The following is a 22354-nucleotide window of genomic DNA, read 5'->3' as shown; positions in this document are numbered from 1 at the left end:
ATGTTTGCTTCCGTTTTCTGTTCCATATAAAAACAGTATTGAATGTGCCTGCATCTGGTAAACACCGTATTTTCTCTGGGTTTCCAGTAGTGTTCCCCAACAGAGTTTGATTCCAGGAAGAATCTGAGTGGAGCTTTCGCATTGAGCTTGTACGTCATTCTATTTTCTCAGGACATAAGGGCCCTACACATTTAAAGATCCGCCGCCGAGATGCCCGACGGCGTATACGGCCGACCTGGCGGCGGCGGGGTGGGGGGCAGTGACGGGGCGAGTGAAGTTTCTTCACTCCCCCCGTCACCCGGCTCCATTGAAGTGCAGGCAAATATGGACAAGATCACGCACAGCCGACGGGGCACCAGCGATGAACGAGCACGGGGACGCGCATCGTTCATCGCTGGTGCCTCCACACTCAAAGATATGAATGGTGTCTCGTTCATCGTTCATATCTTTGAGGAATATCGGCCAGTGTGTAGGGCCTAATAGGGCAGTATCCAATTAGCCACGGTAATTTACCGCAGCTAATGTATTCACCAGGGGCTATCCAATAAGCCCCCAATATTTTTACTTTAAAATAAAGATTTTCCCTACCTTTTCACCCCCTCAGGGCGTAGCAGACGAAAAAAATGAGTTTACTCTGTCTGCTTCAATGCGAGTTGTAATTGGATTCAATGAAAACGGCAATTTACGTCTCGTAGAAGGCAACCCGCACCTGATTGGATTGACCACTTAAGCTAAGTACACACTATACAATTATTGTCCCGATTTGCTAATAATTAAGAGAAGGACCAAAGTTATTGTGTAGTGTGTACAAACAATCGTTTTGGTGTTTCGCCGATAATTCTGAAATATCTTGCCCACACACACACGAACGATCGTTTTTTCATCATCCCAAACCAAAAATCTGGGCCATAATGTTTCGATATCGAGCAGTGTGTGTACATTCTCAATAATCCTCCTTGTGGGCGGACATATGCAAATGCAGTGTGATGTGGCAGAAAATTGGTAACTGTAAAAAAAATATAAAAAAAATAAATAAATAAAAATCTTATAGTGTGTAGCTCAGATATTGGTGCCTACAATTTCCCGTAAAATCGCTCATTGTTGGGCCAACCCCAAAAAATCTGACAGTGTGTACCTAGCTTTAGGCTCCTGGCTGATTGAATTCAGGAGTGGATGTAGTACCTCGTTCTTCTACACATCATTAGGTCGAGAGGGTCAAAAGGTCGACGCACAATTTTTGAGTGTTTTTGTGTTTTTAAACATTTTTTACCCCAATTTGTCAAAATGCGTTAGCTCGCCACAAGGTTACTAATGGTGATAGTTTGTGACATGGGATAGTCAATTTGATGAAATGCGTCCCCTCGCCCTCTCACTTCTCTCGCCATAAGGTTACTAAAGGTAATAATCGTTTGTGACATGGATAGTAAATGCAGCAAAAGTTTTAAAAAACCTTAAAAAACATGTTTCGACCTTTTGACCCTGTCAAACTTTTGATTGTCGACCTAATGCATGTCGACCATTAGTGGTCGACCTATTGACTGTAGATCTTTTTAGTGTAGATCTACAGACCGGATACCATGCCTGCTACCTGTCCATATTATACCCTTGCAATCAACTACTGGATGTAATTCATCCACTTTGCGTTGACTTAGGGCTTAGGCCATTTTAAAGTATAATGTGTATGTTTAACCCCTACAAAACATATTTGCCTATATATGTGTATTTGTTTTTGTCGGTTGTAGCCAGATATAGAATACAGACACACACTAGAGAACATGTTAAGATGTACATGTCTGATTAGGAATAAATAAATAAATAAATGAATAAATAAATAAATAAATAAAACAAATATATACCGCCGTGCCAGGTTGAAATACTGCAGAGCAGATACAGGGGAAGTGTAATAAGCAGTGATTCTTCAAAATCACCTATTTTCTACACAGGATCTAAAACTGCAATTTTTTTGTAATGACTTACAGTAACTGGCATGGTCAGATCACATGAGACCGCGCTGCCCCACTTTGACCAGGAGATCCGTTCTGCAGATGTGCATAATATAATATTTAAATATTTAAAAAAATAATTCTAAAACTTTATTAAATATAAAAAAAATAAACGGGTTTGAAGGGAAAAATCATCAGTTAAGTGGTTAAAGCCAAGAATTGCACAAAAAAAAAAAAATGCTCAAAAAATCCTAAATCCTAAATCTTTTTTAGTTCCAGCATAAGATAGTGACACACTTACTTCCTGCACACACTTTTTTTTCATGCACAACATTATTAAAAATATTAAAAGTATTAAATAACCTTCAGGCTATGTGTATAAGGTGGAGATGAAATACAGTATAAATTAATATTGTGTTTAGATTTGGGTCCCATTCCCAAGATATCTCATTATGGTCGGGAAAACAGCTGTCGAAATACTTGTGCCAAAATCCCGACAACTGGCACCCCGAACGTACGTGTGCCGGGGACTGTAAGGGTTAGGCTGAGCAGAGGGGGTTGGGGGGCGCGGGTTATTTGACAGGGGGTAAGGGGGGTTTTAGGTTAAGGCACTAAGTGGTGGGTTAGGCTGCGAGGGTACGGTGGGTTAGAGTTAGTCTCTGGGGAGAGTGGGTTATGTTTAGGCACCACCGGGGGAGGGTGTTTTGTTAGCGATAGGCCGACATCCCGAACGCCGATCACACATATGTATTCCCTCATTATGTATATGCAAATATTCATAAACGTGGATAAATCTGAATTACTTCTAATCCCAAGCATTTTGGATAATTGAGACTCAGCCTGTATTGCAGAAGCAGTGTTTTTAGGTTTTATAACTTGGGAGCCAATTCAGTTGTTTTTGTGCCCCCTGCTGCGCGTCTTTAGCAATGGGTGTCTAACGGGGCTATTCAATTGTTGCTCCGATCAGACGCCCATTGACAGTTATGGCGCCTGTCCGCTCCATATTTAGCGGCGCAAATCCGTCAGTATTTTGACCATTGGGATTCTGCGTAATGAGACTTGACTGTTTTAACTTATTGTTTGGTAATGTGTGGCCCTCTTGGAAGGCTATGTGCAGACCCTGTGACGTAGCAGGTGGCCCTTCACTGGTCTGTACAGACTGATAATATGGTTCAGCATCTATTTTGTGTCTCTTCCACACGAAATTGCACTGATTAATTGAATATGCTCCACTTGTATATCAGTGTGCCACTAAGTGTGTACATGAAGCACAACAGAACTTGGCATGGAAAAAAGCTGCGGCCGCTGCATCGTATCGCTTCCTATACAGATTCGCACTGAGTCGCACACAGATATACAATTAGTTTCATGAATCGGTTTTGCTGCCTCACATTGCGATTAAGATGCACGGCTGAGCGACAAAGACGCTCAGCGCAAGCAGAGTCAGACTGGGGATGTATAAAAAGTCTTTGTTCAACAAATGGCAGTAGAATACTGTATGTAGCTTTTTAATGCCGCCCTGGATGTGTCAGTGGCTAATACATAAGGTGCATACACACTGAGCACTTTTCCCCCCTGCCCAGCGATGTCAGCGGGACGCTATGGAAAGCCGCTCACCCCGCCGTTCATCTACTGGTAGTACCAGTAGATGAACGGCGGCCGCTGGCGACGAAGCGGGAGCGCGCATCAGCGCCCACCGCTCATCGTTTGGGCATACACACTGGGCGGCTTTGAGCTGAAAGCATACTCAACACACCAAAAGTGATCTGCTTTCAGCTCAAAATCGCCCAGTGTGTATACATTACACAGAAAAGAGATATAAGTAGGACATTGAATAAAACTTGAATACAGTCACCATCATATGGCTTATACGAGCCTTCTGTCATGTCAAAGCTACTTACACTATGTTGATGTAACTAGGACACTAGGAAGGGAACCCGTGAGATCCCCATCCTGTCATGGATGGCATAACTGCCCAGTCCTGGATTTTCCGTGTCACCTCTTGGGGGACTAATCTGCCCTACATCCACCATTGAATGCCTGATTCATGTATAATGCATGTGAAGCTCAACCATCTTTTTTGTTTCTCATTTGTTTTATATAGTAACAATAAGTTACAGCCTTTACTCCTGTCACATTGCAATCCTCGATTTCAGACATAATTTGATGATCCTGTTTTTTTCCCTCCTTCTAGCCGACAAGTCCTAAATTTGGGAAAGCTGATTCGTATGAAAAACTGGAAAAATTAGGCGAGGGATCCTATGCAACAGTTTATAAAGGCAAAAGCAAGTAAGTATTTTATTTTTCTTAACACAAAGTTTTCTGTACTCAGATGAAACATGGACAAGGCTGTTATGTCGACTGTTGCCGGCAGGGAAAATTCTGCGCTACTGCTACGATTAAACCTTTTTTCTCCTTCATCCACTAGGGGACACTGGAGTATGTACATTGGGGTATAGACGGGGTGGTGAGTGGAGCCTGGCACTTTAAAAAGCACCATGGGGTTTGCTGAAATCTGCACGGCAGTCTAAAAACATCAGAACAAAATGGTGTCCGCTCTCTTTTTAGAATGCTGTTATCCAGGGGTGGAACATTTAGTAGCCCAGCCCACTAACGCTCCAATCGTGTGTGTTTGGGTGCACATGGGGGATCATTCCGAGTTGATCGCTTGCTAGCAGTTTTTAGCAGCCGTGCAAACGCATTGTCGCCGCCCACTGGGGAGTGTATTTTCGCTTTGCAGAAGTGCGAACGCCTGTGCAGCAGAGCGCCTGCAATATCTTTTTGTGCAAAAGAAGACAGCCCTGTAGTTACTCTTCGTGTGCGTTGATTCTAACGACGGAGGGACGGCTTTTGACGTCACACACCCACCCAGCGAACGCCCAGCCACGCCTGCGTTTTCCCCGACATGCCTGCGTTTTTCTAAGCACTCCCTGAAAACGGTCAGTTGACACCCAGAAACGCCCTCTTTCTGTCAATCACCTTGCGGCCGTCTGTGCGATTGGAATCGTCGCTAGAACCAGTGCAAAACGGCAATGGACTTTGTACCCGTACGACGCGCATGCGCATTGCGGAGCATATGCATGCGCAGATTAGCCATTTTTTTCACTGAACGCTACGCAGCGAACAGCGGCAGCTAACGATCATCTCGGAATGACCCCCATGGTGTGAAACCAAAATTTGTTTCATTATCAAATAACAATATAATCATTTATTAATGTTTGTCATTTCTTTACTTTTTATATATATATATATATATATATATATATATATATGTATATATAATATATGTTTTGTCTTTGCGTTGCTTTTAACATTTTACTTTGTATTGGAAATCTACAAATACTTTGATGTTTTTTTGTTGGTATTGTTGTTTTGTCAACATTTATAATATTGTCAACTGTCGAATGCTATGATGTCGATATGGTTAAAATGTTGAAAATATCAACACTAGGGTTTCACTTACATTTCAACATTGTAAATACCGACGTAACGTATGTATCCCTTTCTGTTTGTAGTTATTGATTCATGTTTTATCGTATTTCAATTTCTGTCCGTCTTTCACAGTTCCCACTAATAACAGCTGTTATAGTGACAGGGACGGACATGATATTTGTTTGCAGCTATGCATTTTGCTATTTATTCTAATTTTATTAATAAGTGAACAATAAAACTAAAATTAATCAATAAACAAAATGTATGTTTTTAGAGAAAAATAATCACTTTGTTTTTATTGGCTTCTGAGTTGCCAGCAGAATCACCGGTTCACATAATTAAATTGGGATCGCTATACAGGTTGAGTATCCCTTATACAAAATGCTTGGGACCAGAGGTATTTTGGATATCTGATTTTTCCGTATTTCGGAATAATTGCATACCATAATGAGATATTATGATGATGGGACCTAAGTCTAAGCACAGAATGTATTTATGTTACATATACACCTTATACACACAGCCTGAAGGTAATTTTAGCCAATATTTTTTATAACTTTGTGCATTAAACAAAGTGTGTCTACATTCACACAATTCATTTATGTTTCATATACACCTTATACACACAGCCTGACGGTCATTTAATACAATATTATTAATAACTGTGTATTAAACAATGATTGTGTACATTGAGCCATCAAAAAACAAAGGTTTCACTATCTGACTCTCACTCAAAAAAGTCCGTATTTCGGAATATTCCGTATTTCGGAATATTTGGATATGGGATACTCCACCTGTAATATACTGCCGCCCGGGATGGCGAACGTCAGGATCCCGACATCGGTATCTCGAGTGATGGAATGCCGGCAGGGGGGCAAATGCCATCAAGCCCCTTGCGGGCACGGTGGTGAGTCACGTGCGGGTGCTGTGGGCCAGTACCCGTGCTGCTCCCAGTGCCCTGTACAGCGCAACACCCCTAGTTATAGCCCTGGATTTGATTCAATAATTAACATGTGATTAGACAGCTTGAACATTACCTGGAGAATGGGTACAGGGCCGGTTCTACACCTTGTGGCGCCCAGTGCGAAAGTTTCCACTGGCGCCCCCCCCCCCCCACGTCAAAACAGTTAGTTTGTAAAATATAGGGGCGTGGCTTCATAGGGGAGGGTCGTGGCCACAGTTATGCCCCCAGTAGCTGTGCCCCCAGATTTGCCCCAAGTAGTTGTGCCCCCCAGTAGATTTGCCCCCTGTATTTGTGCCCCCCTGTATTTGTACCCCCTGTAGCTGTGCACCCAGAAGCTGTGCTCCCAGTTAATTTGCCCCCAGTTGCTGTTCCCCATGTAGTTGTGCCCCCTGTAGTTGTGCCCCCTGTAGCAGTGCCCCCTGTAGCAGTGCCCCCTGTAGTAGTGTCCCCAGTTGATTTGCCCCCAGTAGCTGTTCATCCCTGTAGCAGTGCCCCCAGTATGTGCCCCCTGTAGATCTGCCCCCTGTAGATCTGCCCCCAGTAGCTGTTCCCCCTGTATGTGCCCCTTGTAGTAGCGCCGCTTTGAAACCCTAAAAGAAAAAAAACAATACTTACCAGCCTCGCTCCTGCTTCCGGGCCGCTGCTGTCTCTGGGCGCTGGCTCCTCTGTATGGGAGAGACGTCATGACGTCTCTCCCATAGCAGCGCCGCTCTGACACTAGGGGTCAAGTTTGACCTCGCTGCAGCCGGGGGCCGCGGGAAGGAGGGAGGATTAGTAGCAGCTCTTGCCGCGGCGGCGGCGCCCTCAGTGTAAAGGCGCCCCAGGCAAAAAGCCTGCTTGCCCGCTGCAAGAGCCGCTACTGAATGTGTATACAGATAAAGCCCTACTCATCTATCCCTTTAATAGGATTAACTGAGCCTTGGCAGTCGGATTTAATCCCCTGCTGTATTGTTCTCTCTGTATTGTATTGCAGCTGAGAACAATAGATGAAAGGTTTATGCTAATAAACCATGGTGCACCATGGCGCACCAGAGAAGCCTAGATGTGCCTTAAACGCTGAGTTGCCGCCCAGAAACGCCCCTTTCCTGTCAATCATTTACCGAACACGAGTGCGACTGAAAAGCGCAGCAGACACTACAGCAAAACAGCTAAGTTTTTAGTAAAATAACTAAGCGCATGCGCTCTGCGTACCTTGCGCATGTGCAGTAAGCAATTAATCGCAGCGAAAATCGTCAACGAGCGAACAACTCGGAATGACCCCCAATGTGCTCTTCATACGGTATAATGATGAGTGTAGAAGGAGAAACGTAATAATCCACACAAAATAGTATTAAATTCAATTGATGGCTTCATTAAGCCAATCTGGCACTAAAGAGACTAATTTATTAATCCAAGACATCCCCTGATTAATTAAACAATTGAATCAAGTGTTTTGTATGGTATTATATACTATTTTGGGGTGATGTTCAAGTGTTTGAGGTCTTCAATTTGGAACCTATTAAACACTGTAATTGATGCGCTTAGTATCACAAAGCATATAGCCTGTGCTCTGCGCTTAGTACTGCAAAGCATATAGCCTATGCTCTGCGCTTAGTACTGCAAAGCATATAGCCTGTGCTCTGCGCTTAGTACTGCAAAGCATATAGCCTGTGCTCTGCGCTTAGTACTGCAAAGCATATAGCCTATGCTCTGCGCTTAGTACTGCAAAGCATATAGCCTGTGCTCTGCGCTTAGTACTGCAAAGCATATAGCCTGTGCTCTGCGCTTAGTACTGCAAAGCATATAGCCTGTGCTCTGCGCTTAGTACTGCAAAGCATATAGCCTGTGCTCTGCGCTTAGTACTGCAAAGCATATAGCCTGTGCTCTGCGCTTAGTACTGCAAAGCATATAGCCTGTGCTCTGCGCTAAGTACTGCAAAGCATATAGCCTGTGCTCTGCGCTTAGTACTGCAAAGCATATAGCCTGTGCTCTGCGCTTAGTACTGCAAAGCATATAGCATCTGCTCTGCGCTTAGTACTGCAAAGCATATAGCCTGTGCTCTGCGCTTAGTGCTGCAAAGCATATAGCCTGTGCTCTGTGCTTAGTACTGCAAAGCATATAGGGGGTCATTCCGAGTTGTTCGCTCGTTATTTTTTTTCCGCAAAGGAGCGATTAGTCGCTAGTGCGCATGCGCAATGTCCGCAGTGCGACTGCGCCAAGTAAATTTGCTATGCAGTTAGGTATTTTACTCACGGCATTACGAGGTTTTTTCTTCGTTCTGGTGATCGTAATGTGATTGACAGGAAGTGGGTGTTTCTGGGCGGAAACAGGCCGTTTTATGGGTGTGAGCAAAAAAACGCTACCGTTTCTGGGAGAAACGCGGGAGTGGCTGAAGAAACGGAGGAGTGTGTGGACGAACGCTGGGTGTGTTTGTGACGTCAAACCAGGAACGACAAGCACTGAACTGATCGCAGATGCCGAGTAAGTCTGGAGCTACTCAGAAACTGCTAAAAAGTGTCTATTTGCAATTCTGCTAATCTTTCGTTCGCAATTTTAATAAGCTAAGATTCACTCCCAGTAGGCGGCGGCTTAGCGTGTGCAAAGCTGCTTAAAGCAGCTTGCGAGCGAACAACTCGGAATGAGGGCCATAGCCTGTGCTCTGCGCTTAGTACTGCAAAGCATATAGCCTGTGCTCTGCGCTTAGTACTGCAAAGCATATAGCCCGTGCTCTACGCTTAGTACTGCAAAGCATATAGCCCATACCCTACGCATAGTACTGCACATCATATAGCCTATGCTCTGCGCTTAGTACTGCAAAGCATATAGCCTGTGCTCTTCACTTAGTACTGCAAAGCATATGGTCTGTGCTCTGCTCTTAGTACTGCAAATCATGCTCTGCGCTTAGTACTGCAAAGCATATAGCCTGTGCTCTGCGCTTAGTACTGCAAAGCATATAGCCTGTGCTCTACGCTTAGTACTGCAAAGCATATAGCCTGTGCTCTGCGCTTAGTACTGCAAGGCATATAGCCTATGCTCTGCGCTTAGTACTGCAAAGCATATAGCCTGTGCTCTTCACTTAGTACTGCAAAGCATATGGCCTGTGCTCTGCTCTTAGTACTGCAAATCATGCTCTGCGCTTAGTACTGCAAAGCATATAGCCTGTGCTCTGCGCTTAGTACTGCAAAGCATATAGCCTGTGCTCTACGCTTAGTACTGCAAAGCATATAGCCTGTGCTCTGCGCTTAGTACTGCAAAGCATATAGCCTGTGCTCTGCGCTTAGTACTGAAAAGCATATAGCCTGTGCTCTGCGCTTAGTACTGCAAAGCATATAGCCTGTGCTCTGCTCTTAGTACTGCAAAGCATATAGCCCGTGCTCTGCGCTTAGTACTGCAAAGTATATAGCCTGAGCTCTGCGCTTAGCACTGCAAAGCATATAGCCTGTGCTCTGCTCTTAGTACTGCAAATCATGCTCTGCGCTTAGTACTGCAAAGCATATAGCCTGTGCTCTGCGCTTAGTACTGCAAAGCATATAGCCTGTGCTCTGTGCTTAGTACAGCAAAGCATATAGCCTGTGCTCTGCGCTTAGTACTGCAAAGCATATAGCCTGTGCTCTACGCTTAGTACTGCAAAGCATATAGCCTGTGCTCTACGCATAGTACTGCAAATCATATAGCCTATGCTCTGCGCTTAGTACTGCAAAGCATATAGCCTGTGCTCTTCACTTAGTACTGCAAAGCATATGGTTTGTGCTCTGCTCTTAGTACTGCAAATCATGCTCTGCGCTTAGTACTGCAAAGCATATAGCCTGTGCTCTACGCTTAGTACTGCAAAGCATATAGCCTGTGCTCTACGCTTAGTACTGCAAAGCATATAGCCTGTGCTCTGCGCTTAGTACTGCAAAGCATATAGCCTGTGCTCTGCGCTTAGTACTGCAAAGCATATAGCCTGTGCTCTACTCTTAGTACTGCAGAGCATATAGCCTGTGCTCTACGCTTAGTACTGCAAAGCATATAACCTGTGCTCTGCGCCTAGTACTGCAAAGCATATAGCCAGTGCTCTTCACTTAGTACTGCAAAGCATATGGCCTGTGCTCTGCTCTTAGTACTGCAAATCATGCTCTGCGCTTAGTGTGCTCTGTGCTTAGTACTGCAAAGCATATAGCCTGTGCTCTACACTTAGTACTGCAAAGCATATAGCCTGTGCTCTACGCTTAGTACTGCAAAGCATATAGCCTGTGCTCTACGCTTAGTACTGCAAAGCATATAGCCTGTGCTCTGCGCTTAGTACTGCAAAGCATATAGCCTGTGCTCTGCGCTTAGTACTGCAAAGCATATAGCCAGTGCTCTTCACTTAGTACTGCAAATCATATGGCCTGTGCTCTGCTCTTAGTACTGCAAATCATGCTCTGCGCTTAGTACTGCAAAGCATATAGCCTGTGCTCACTGCAAAGCATATAGCCTGTGCTCTGCGCTTAGTACTGCAAAGCATATAGCCTGTGCTCTACGCTTAGTACTGCAAAGCATATAACCTGTGCTCTGCGCTTAGTACTGCAAAGCATATAGCCTGTGCTCTGCGCTTAGTACTGCAAAGCATATAGCCTGTGATCTGCGCTTAGTACTGCAAAGCATATAGCCTGTACTCTGCGCTAAGTACTGCAAAGCATATAGCCTGTGCTCTACGCTTAGTACTGCAAAGCATATAACCTGTGCTCTGCGCCTAGTACTGCAAAGCATATAGCCAGTGCTCTCCACTTAGTACTGCAAAGCATATGGCCTGTGCTCTGCTCTTAGTACTGCAAATCATGCTCTGCGCTTAGTGTGCTCTGTGCTTAGTACTGCAAAGCATATAGCCTGTGCTCTACACTTAGTACTGCAAAGCATATAGCCTGTGCTCTACGCTTAGTACTGCAAAGCATATAGCCTGTGCTCTACGCTTAGTACTGCAAAGCATATAGCCTGTGCTCTGCGCTTAGTACTGCAAAGCATATAGCCTGTGCTCTGCGCTTAGTACTGCAAAGCATATAGCCAGTGCTCTTCACTTAGTACTGCAAATCATATGGCCTGTGCTCTGCTCTTAGTACTGCAAATCATGCTCTGCGCTTAGTACTGCAAAGCATATAGCCTGTGCTCACTGCAAAGCATATAGCCTGTGCTCTGCGCTTAGTACTGCAAAGCATATAGCCTGTGCTCTACGCTTAGTACTGCAAAGCATATAACCTGTGCTCTGCGCTTAGTACTGCAAAGCATATAGCCTGTGCTCTGCGCTTAGTACTGCAAAGCATATAGCCTGTGATCTGCGCTTAGTACTGCAAAGCATATAGCCTGTACTCTGCGCTAAGTACTGCAAAGCATATAGCCTGTGCTCTGCGCTTAGTACTGCAAAGCATATAGCCTGTGCTCTGCGCTTAGTACTGCAAAGCATATAGCCTGTGCTCTGCGCTTAGTACTGCAAAGCATATAGCCTGTGCTCTGCGCTTAGTACTGCAAAGCATATAGCCTGTGCTCTGCGCTTAGTACTGCAAAGCATATAGCCTGTGCTCTGCGCTTAGTACTGCAAAGCATATAGCCTGTGCTCTGCTCTTAGTACTGCAAAGCATATAGCCCGTGCTCTGCGCTTAGTACTGCAAAGTATATAGCCTGAGCTCTGCGCTTAGCACTGCAAAGCATATAGCCTGTGCTCTGCGCTTAGTACTGCAAAGCATATAGCCTGTGCTCTACGCATAGTACTGCAAATCATATAGCCTATGCTCTGCGCTTAGTACTGCAAAGCATATAGCCTGTGCTCTTCACTTAGTACTGCAAAGCATATGGTCTGTGCTCTGCTCTTAGTACTGCAAATCATGCTCTGCGCTTAGTACTGCAAAGCATATAGCCTGTGCTCTGCGCTTAGTACTGCAAAGCATATAGCCTGTGCTCTGCGCTTAGTACAGCAAAGCATATAGCCTGTGCCCTGCGCTTAGTACTGCAAAGCATATAGCCTGTGCTCTACGCTTAGTACTGCAAAGCATATAGCCTGTGCTCTACGCATAGTACTGCAAATCATATAGCCTATGCTCTGCGCTTAGTACTGCAAAGCATATAGCCTGTGCTCTTCACTTAGTACTGCAAAGCATATGGTTTGTGCTCTGCTCTTAGTACTGCAAATCATGCTCTGCGCTTAGTACTGCAAAGCATATAGCCTGTGCTCTACGCTTAGTACTGCAAAGCATATAGCCTGTGCTCTACGCTTAGTACTGCAAAGCATATAGCCTGTGCTCTGCGCTTAGTACTGCAAAGCATATAGCCTGTGCTCTGCGCTTAGTACTGCAAAGCATATAGCCTGTGCTCTACTCTTAGTACTGCAGAGCATATAGCCTGTGCTCTACGCTTAGTACTGCAAAGCATATAACCTGTGGTCTGCGCCTAGTACTGCAAAGCATATAGCCAGTGCTCTTCACTTAGTACTGCAAAGCATATGGCCTGTGCTCTGCTCTTAGTACTGCAAATCATGCTCTGCGCTTAGTGTGCTCTGCGCTTAGTACTGCAAAGCATATAGCCTGTGCTCTACACTTAGTACTGCAAAGCGTATAGCCTGTGCTCTACGCTTAGTACTGCAAAGCATATAGCCTGTGCTCTACGCTTAGTACTGCAAAGCATATAGCCTGTGCTCTACGCTTAGTACTGCAAAGCATATAGCCTGTGCTCTGCGCTTAGTACTGCAAAGCATATAGCCAGTGCTCTTCACTTAGTACTGCAAATCATATGTGCTCTGCTCTTAGTACTGCAAATCATGCTCTGCGCTTAGTACTGCAAAGCATATAGCCTGTGCTCACTGCAAAGCATATAGCCTGTGCTCTGCGCTTAGTACTGCAAAGCATATAGCCTGTGCTCTACGCTTAGTACTGCAAAGCATATAGCCTGTGCTCTGCGCTTAGTACTGCAATGCATATAGCCTGTGCTCTGCGCTTAGTACTGCAATGCATATAGCCTGTGCTCTATGCTTAGTACTGCAAAGCATAGCCTGTGCTCTACGCTTAGTACTGCAAAGCATATAGCCTGTGCTCTACGCTTAGTACTGCAAAGCATATAGCCTGTGCTCTGCACTTAGTACTGCAAAGCATATAGCCTGTGCTCTGCGCTTAGTACTGCAAAGCATATAGCCAGTGCTCTTCACTTAGTACTGCAAATCATATGGCCTGTGCTCTGCTTTTAGTACTGCAAATCATTCTCTGCGCTTAGTACTGCAAAGCATATAGCCTGTGCTCACTGCAAAGCATATAGCCTGTGCTCTGCGCTTAGTACTGCAAAGCATATAGCCTGGGCTCTGCGCTTAGTACTGCAAAGCATATAGCCTGTGCTCTGCGCTTAGTACTGCAAAGCATATAGCCTGTGATCTGCGCTTAGTACTGCAAAGCATATAGCCTGTGCTTTACGCTTAGTACTGCAAAGCATATAGCCTGTGCTCTGCGCTTAGTACTGCAAAGCATATAGCCTGTGCTCTGCGCTTAGCACTGCAAAACATATAGCCTGTGCTCTACGCTTAGTACTGCAAAGCATATAGCCTGTGCTCTGCGCTAAGTACTGCAAAGCATATAGCCTGTGATCTGCGCTTAGCACTGCAAAGCATATAGCCTGTGCTCTGCGCTTAGTACTGCAAATCATATAGCCTGTGCTCTGCGCTTAGTACTGCAAAGCATATAGCCTGTGCTCTGCGCTTAGTACTGCAAAGCATATAGCCTGTGCTCTACGCTTAGTACTGCAAAGCATATAGCCTGTGCTCTGCGCTTAGTACTGCAAGGCATATAGCCTATGCTCTGCGCTTAGTACTGCAAAGCATATAGCCTGTGCTCTTCACTTAGTACTGCAAAGCATATGGCCTGTGCTCTGCTCTTAGTACTGCAAATCATGCTCTGCGCTTAGTACTGCAAAGCATATAGCCTGTGCTCTGCGCTTAGTACTGCAAAGCATATAGCCTGTGCTCTACGCTTAGTACTGCAAAGCATATAGCCTGTGCTCTGCGCTTAGTACTGCAAAGCATATAGCCTGTGCTCTGCGCTTAGTACTGAAAAGCATATAGCCTGTGCTCTGCGCTTAGTACTGCAAAGCATATAGCCTGTGCTCTGCTCTTAGTACTGCAAAGCATATAGCCCGTGCTCTGCGCTTAGTACTGCAAAGTATATAGCCTGAGCTCTGCGCTTAGCACTGCAAAGCATATAGCCTGTGCTCTGCGCTTAGTACTGCAAAGCATATAGCCTGTGCTCTACGCATAGTACTGCAAATCATATAGCCTATGCTCTGCGCTTAGTACTGCAAAGCATATAGCCTGTGCTCTTCACTTAGTACTGCAAAGCATATGGTCTGTGCTCTGCTCTTAGTACTGCAAATCATGCTCTGCGCTTAGTACTGCAAAGCATATAGCCTGTGCTCTGCGCTTAGTACTGCAAAGCATATAGCCTGTGCTCTGCGCTTAGTACAGCAAAGCATATAGCCTGTGCTCTGCGCTTAGTACTGCAAAGCATATAGCCTGTGCTCTACTCTTAGTACTGCAGAGCATATAGCCTGTGCTCTACGCTTAGTACTGCAAAGCATATAACCTGTGCTCTGCGCCTAGTACTGCAAAGCATATAGCCAGTGCTCTTCACTTAGTACTGCAAAGCATATGGCCTGTGCTCTGCTCTTAGTACTGCAAATCATGCTCTGCGCTTAGTGTGCTCTGTGCTTAGTACTGCAAAGCATATAGCCTGTGCTCTACACTTAGTACTGCAAAGCATATAGCCTGTGCTCTACGCTTAGTACTGCAAAGCATATAGCCTGTGCTCTACGCTTAGTACTGCAAAGCATATAGCCTGTGCTCTGCGCTTAGTACTGCAAAGCATATAGCCTGTGCTCTGCGCTTAGTACTGCAAAGCATATAGCCAGTGCTCTTCACTTAGTACTGCAAATCATATGGCCTGTGCTCTGCTCTTAGTACTGCAAATCATGCTCTGCGCTTAGTACTGCAAAGCATATAGCCTGTGCTCACTGCAAAGCATATAGCCTGTGCTCTGCGCTTAGTACTGCAAAGCATATAGCCTGTGATCTGCGCTTAGTACTGCAAAGCATATAGCCTGTACTCTGCGCTAAGTACTGCAAAGCATATAGCCTGTGCTCTACGCTTAGTACTGCAAAGCATATAGCCTGTGCTCTGCGCTTAGTACTGCAAAGCATATAGCCTGTACTCTGCGCTAAGTACTGCAAAGCATATAGCCTGTGCTCTGCGCTTAGTACTGCAAAGCATATAGCCTGTGCTCTGCGCTTAGTACTGCAAAGCATATAGCCTGTGCTCTGCGCTTAGTACTGCAAAGCATATAGCCTGTGCTCTGCGCTTAGTACTGCAAAGCATATAGCCTGTGCTCTGCGCTTAGTACTGCAAAGCATATAGCCTGTGCTCTGCGCTTAGTACTGCAAAGCATATAGCCTGTGCTCTGCTCTTAGTACTGCAAAGCATATAGCCCGTGCTCTGCGCTTAGTACTGCAAAGTATATAGCCTGAGCTCTGCGCTTAGCACTGCAAAGCATATAGCCTGTGCTCTGCGCTTAGTACTGCAAAGCATATAGCCTGTGCTCTACGCATAGTACTGCAAATCATATAGCCTATGCTCTGCGCTTAGTACTGCAAAGCATATAGCCTGTGCTCTTCACTTAGTACTGCAAAGCATATGGTCTGTGCTCTGCTCTTAGTACTGCAAATCATGCTCTGCGCTTAGTACTGCAAAGCATATAGCCTGTGCTCTGCGCTTAGTACTGCAAAGCATATAGCCTGTGCTCTGCGCTTAGTACAGCAAAGCATATAGCCTGTGCCCTGCGCTTAGTACTGCAAAGCATATAGCCTGTGCTCTACGCTTAGTACTGCAAAGCATATAGCCTGTGCTCTACGCATAGTACTGCAAATCATATAGCCTATGCTCTGCGCTTAGTACTGCAAAGCATATAGCCTGTGCTCTTCACTTAGTACTGCAAAGCATATGGTTTGTGCTCTGCTCTTAGTACTGCAAATCATGCTCTGCGCTTAGTACTGCAAAGCATATAGCCTGTGCTCTACGCTTAGTACTGCAAAGCATATAGCCTGTGCTCTACGCTTAGTACTGCAAAGCATATAGCCTGTGCTCTGCGCTTAGTACTGCAAAGCATATAGCCTGTGCTCTGCGCTTAGTACTGCAAAGCATATAGCCTGTGCTCTACTCTTAGTACTGCAGAGCATATAGCCTGTGCTCTACGCTTAGTACTGCAAAGCATATAACCTGTGGTCTGCGCCTAGTACTGCAAAGCATATAGCCAGTGCTCTTCACTTAGTACTGCAAAGCATATGGCCTGTGCTCTGCTCTTAGTACTGCAAATCATGCTCTGCGCTTAGTGTGCTCTGCGCTTAGTACTGCAAAGCATATAGCCTGTGCTCTACACTTAGTACTGCAAAGCGTATAGCCTGTGCTCTACGCTTAGTACTGCAAAGCATATAGCCTGTGCTCTACGCTTAGTACTGCAAAGCATATAGCCTGTGCTCTACGCTTAGTACTGCAAAGCATATAGCCTGTGCTCTGCGCTTAGTACTGCAAAGCATATAGCCAGTGCTCTTCACTTAGTACTGCAAATCATATGTGCTCTGCTCTTAGTACTGCAAATCATGCTCTGCGCTTAGTACTGCAAAGCATATAGCCTGTGCTCACTGCAAAGCATATAGCCTGTGCTCTGCGCTTAGTACTGCAAAGCATATAGCCTGTGCTCTACGCTTAGTACTGCAAAGCATATAGCCTGTGCTCTGCGCTTAGTACTGCAATGCATATAGCCTGTGCTCTGCGCTTAGTACTGCAATGCATATAGCCTGTGCTCTATGCTTAGTACTGCAAAGCATAGCCTGTGCTCTACGCTTAGTACTGCAAAGCATATAGCCTGTGCTCTACGCTTAGTACTGCAAAGCATATAGCCTGTGCTCTGCACTTAGTACTGCAAAGCATATAGCCTGTGCTCTGCGCTTAGTACTGCAAAGCATATAGCCAGTGCTCTTCACTTAGTACTGCAAATCATATGGCCTGTGCTCTGCTTTTAGTACTGCAAATCATTCTCTGCGCTTAGTACTGCAAAGCATATAGCCTGTGCTCACTGCAAAGCATATAGCCTGTGCTCTGCGCTTAGTACTGCAAAGCATATAGCCTGGGCTCTGCGCTTAGTACTGCAAAGCATATAGCCTGTGCTCTGCGCTTAGTACTGCAAAGCATATAGCCTGTGATCTGCGCTTAGTACTGCAAAGCATATAGCCTGTGCTTTACGCTTAGTACTGCAAAGCATATAGCCTGTGCTCTGCGCTTAGTACTGCAAAGCATATAGCCTGTGCTCTGCGCTTAGCACTGCAAAACATATAGCCTGTGCTCTACGCTTAGTACTGCAAAGCATATAGCCTGTGCTCTGCGCTAAGTACTGCAAAGCATATAGCCTGTGATCTGCGCTTAGCACTGCAAAGCATATAGCCTGTGCTCTGCGCTTAGTACTGCAAATCATATAGCCTGTGCTCTGCGCTTAGTACTGCAAAGCATATAGCCTGTGCTCTGCGCTTAGTACTGCAAAGCATATAGCCTGTGCTCTGCGCTTAGTACTGCAAAGCATATAGCCTGTGCTGTGCGCTTAGTACTGCAAAGCATATAGCCCGTGCTCTGCGCTTAGTACTGCAAAGCATATAGCCTGTGCTCTGCGCTTAGTACTGCAAAGCATATAGCCTGTGATCTGCGCTTAGCACTGCAAAGCATATAGCCTGTGCTCTGCGCTTAGTACTGCAAATCATATAGCCTGTGCTCTGCGCTTAGTACTGCAAATCATATAGCCTGTGCTCTGCGCTTAGTACTGCAAAGCATATAGCCTATGCTCTGCGCTTAGTACTGCAAAGCATATAGCCTGTGCTCTGCGCTTAGCACTGCAAAGCATATAGCCTGTGCTCTGCGCTTAGTACTGCAAATCATATAGCCTGTGCTCTGCGCTTAGTACTGCAAATCATATAGCCTGTGCTCTGCGCTTAGTACTGCAAAGCATATAGCCTATGCTCTGCGCTTAGTACTGCAAAGCATATAGCCTGTGCTCTGCGCTTAGCACTGCAAAGCATATAGCCTGTGCTCTGCGCTTAGTACTGCAAATCATATAGCCTGTGCTCTGCGCTTAGTACTGCAAAGCATATAGCCTGTGCTCTGCGCTTAGCACTGCAAAGCATATAGCCTGTGCTCTGCGCTTAGTACTGCAAATCATATAGCCTGTGCTCTGCGCTTAGTACTGCAAATCATATAGCCTGTGCTCTGCGCTTAGTACTGCAAAGCATATAGCCTATGCTCTGCGCTTAGTACTGCAAAGCATATAGCCTGTGCTCTGCGCTTAGCACTGCAAAGCATATAGCCTGTGCTCTGCGCTTAGTACTGCAAATCATATAGCCTGTGCTCTGCGCTTAGTACTGCAAATCATATAGCCTGTGCTCTGCGCTTAGTACTGCAAAGCATATAGCCTGTGCTCTGCGCTTAGTACTGCAAATCATATAGCCTGTGCTCTGTGTAGTGAAAGACATCTGTGCATGATATTGTCGCTACAGTACATTCATTACCTGCACCTCTATGATGGTATGAGCTCAGCTCCTGCGTAGAAGCCGTACTGCGTATTTGCAGATTTTGTCCTATGGCGTTGCTCACAGTGCCCTGGACGCGACAGCCTGATTGTCAGGCTGCAGGTGTTCCGGGTCTGAGACGGGGACTATTTCCCCTAAACGGAGGTGTGTTGCCTCAGTTTTGTGGGAATGCCAAGGCCAGTATCTACGACGGCCTCGGCAATGGATATGTGGCGGCCATTCTGGGTAACCTTAGGCCCACTCTGATGGCCGATGTTCACGATGGCGATTCAGTGCTGTTTCTCCAGACGCAGGTATCGTATCTGAGATGCTGGTAGTGGGCGATTTTGTTTAACACTAGATTCCTCCTGTGGCAATAGTACACCGCTGCTGTATCTTTTGTGTCCACCTCTGAACCAGGCCCATCCTGCAGTGTGCCACACAAGTTCTGCATGTTTGGTTTCCTGCCAGTCAGCAGCATCTGCCCTATACAAGGTATAGACGATATGCTTGGGAACAGGTGTGTTCATGCGTGTGTTCAACATGCCGGTCATACGCCCTCACGATTAATATAGATATTTCTCTGACGTCCTAGTGGATGCTGGGAACTCCGTAAGGACCATGGGGAATAGCGGCTCCGCAGGAGACTGGGCACAAAAGTAAAGCTTTAGGACTACCTGGTGTGCACTGGCTCCACCCCCTATGACCCTCCTCCAAGCCTTAGTTAGATTTTTGTGCCCGGCCGAGAAGGGTGCACACTAGGGGCTCTCCTGAGCTGCTTAGTGAAAAGTTTAGTTTTAGGTTTTTTATTTTCAGTGAGACCTGCTGGCAACAGGCTCACTGCATCGAGGGACTAAGGGGAGAAGAAGCGAACTCACCTGCGTGCAGAGTGGATTGGGCTTCTTAGGCTACTGGACACCATTAGCTCCAGAGGGACCGAACACAGGCCCAGCCTCGGAGTCCGGTCCCAGAGCCGCACCGCCGGCCCCCTTACAGAGCCAGAAGCAAGAAGAGGTCCGGAAAATCGGCGGCAGAAGACATCCTGTCTTCACCAAGGTAGCGCACAGCACTGCAGCTGTGCGCCATTGTTACTCAGGCACACTTCACACTTTGGTCACTGAGGGTGCAGGGCGCTAGGGGGGGGCGCCCTGAGCAGCAATGTAAACACCTTGGCTGGCATAAATACACCACATATAACCCCCAGGGCTATATGGATGTATTTTAACCCCTGCCAGAACTCACCAAAAAGCGGGAGAAAAGGCCGCCGAGAAGGGGGCGGAGCCTATCTCCTCAGCACACGGGCGCCATTTTCCATCACAGCTCCGCTGGAAGGACGTCTCCCTGACTCTCCCCTGCAGTCCTGCACTACAGAAAAGGGTAAAAAAGAGAGGGGGGCACTAATTTGGCGCAGTTTTGATACTAACAGCAGCTATAAAGGGAAAAGCACATTTTATAGTGGTATTCCTGTCTATATATAGCGCTCTGGTGTGTGCTGGCATACTCTCCCTCTGTCTCCCCAAAGGGCTAGTGGGGTCCTGTCCTCTATCAGAGCATTCCCTGTGTGTGTGCGGTGTGTCGGTACGATTGTGTCAACATGTTTGAGGAGGAAAATGAGATGGAGGCGGAGCAATTGCCTATTATAGAGTTGTCACCCCCTAGGGAGTCGACACCTGAGTGGATGAGCTTATGGAAGGAATTGCGTGACAGTGTCAGCTCTTTACGACAGACAGTTGACGACATGAGACAGCCGGCTACTCAGCTTGTGCCTGTCCAGGGGTCTCAAACGCCATCAGGGGCTTTAAAACGCCCGTTACCTCAAATGGCAGACACAGACACGGATACTGACTCCAGTGTCGATGATGAGGAGACAAACGTGACTTCCACTAGGGCCACACGTTACATGATTGAAGCAATGAAAAATGTATTGCATATCTCTGATAATACAAGTACCACTAAAAAGGGTATTATGTTTCGTGAGAAAAAACTGCCTGTAGTTTTTCCTGTATCCGAGGAATTAAATGAAGTGTGTGATGAGGCGTGGATTTCCCCCGATAAAAAACTGATAATTCCTAAAAGGTTATTGGCATCGTACCCTTTCCCGCCAGAGGATAGGGCACGTTGGGAAACACCCCCTAGGGTGGATAAAGCGCTCACACGCTTGTCTAAACAGGTAGCACTACCCTCTCCTGATACGGCCGCCCTAAAGGAACCTGCCGATAGAAAGCTGGAGAATATCCTAAAATGTATATACACTCACACGGGTGTTATACTGCGACCAGCAATCGCCTCAGCCTGGATGTGCAGTGCGGGCGTGGCGTGGTCGGATTCCCTGACTGAAAATATTGATACCCTAGATAGGGACAGTATATTACTGACTATAGAGCATTTGAAGGATGCATTTCTATATATGCGTGATGCACAGAGGGATATTTGCCGACTGGCATCAAGAGTTAGCGCGCTGTCCATTTCTGCAAGAAGAGGTTTATGGACGCGGCAGTGGTCAGGTGATGCGGATTCTAAAAGGCACATGGAAGTATTGCCTTATAAGGGGGAGGAGTTATTTGGGGTAGGTCTATCAGACCTGGTAGCCACGGCAACTGCTGGAAAATCCACATTTTTACCCCAGGTAGCTTCTCAACCTAAGAAGACGCCGTATTATCAGGCGCAGTCCTTTCGGCCCCATAAGGGCAAGCGGGCAAAAGGCGCCTCATTTCTGCCCCGTGGCAGAGGGAGAGGAAAAAGGCTGCAACAAACAGCCAGTTCCCAGGAACAAAAGCCCTCTCCCGCCTCCGCAAAGTCCTCAGCATGACGCTGGGGCTTTACAAGCGGACTCAGGCACGGTGGGGGCCCGTCTAAAGAAGTTCAGTGCGCAGTGGGCTCACTCGCAAGTGGACCCCTGGATCCTTCAGGTGGTATCTCAGGGGTACAAATTGGAATTCGAGACGTCTCCCCCTCGCCGTTTTCTAAAGTCTGCTTTACCGACGTCTCCCTCAGACAGGGAGGCAGTATTGGAAGCCATTCACAAGCTGTATTCCCAGCAGGTGATAATCAAGGTACCCCTCCTACAACAGGGAAAGGGGTACTATTCCACACTATTTGTGGTACCGAAGCCGGACGGCTCGGTGAGACCAATTTTAAACCTAAAATCCTTGAACACTTACATACAAAGGTTCAAATTCAAGATGGAGTCACTCAGAGCAGTGATTGCAAACCTGGAAGAAGGGGACTATATGGTGTCTCTGGACATTAAAGATGCTTACCTACATGTCCCAATTTACCCTTCTCACCAAGGGTACCTCAGGTTTGTGGTACAGAACTGTCACTATCAGTTTCAGACGCTGCCGTTTGGATTGTCCACGGCACCCCGGGTCTTTACCAAGGTAATGGCCGAAATGATGATACTCCTTCGAAGGAAGGGAGTTTTAGTTATCCCTTACTTGGACGA

General features: G+C 46.3%; 1 protein-coding gene across 7 annotated transcripts in view; it reads left to right on the top strand.

Moving 5' to 3' along the window:
* CDK14 (cyclin dependent kinase 14) overlaps positions 1 to 22354 on the top strand; it is a 1134790-nt gene that overhangs the window by 486659 nt on the left and 625777 nt on the right. For all 7 annotated transcript variants that reach the window (XM_063921438.1, XM_063921439.1, XM_063921441.1 and 4 more), the window contains one exon: positions 4138 to 4232. In XM_063921438.1, coding sequence (XP_063777508.1) covers positions 4138 to 4232 — 95 coding nt within the window. The remainder of the gene's footprint in view (positions 1 to 4137; positions 4233 to 22354) is intronic.

The sequence above is a fragment of the Pseudophryne corroboree genome, chromosome 5, assembly GCF_028390025.1.
Source record: "Pseudophryne corroboree isolate aPseCor3 chromosome 5, aPseCor3.hap2, whole genome shotgun sequence".
In the NCBI taxonomy this organism is placed as follows: Eukaryota; Metazoa; Chordata; class Amphibia; order Anura; family Myobatrachidae; genus Pseudophryne; species Pseudophryne corroboree.
Note: the sequence above shows the minus strand (reverse complement) of the source record. Positions and strands in the feature narration are given on the sequence as shown.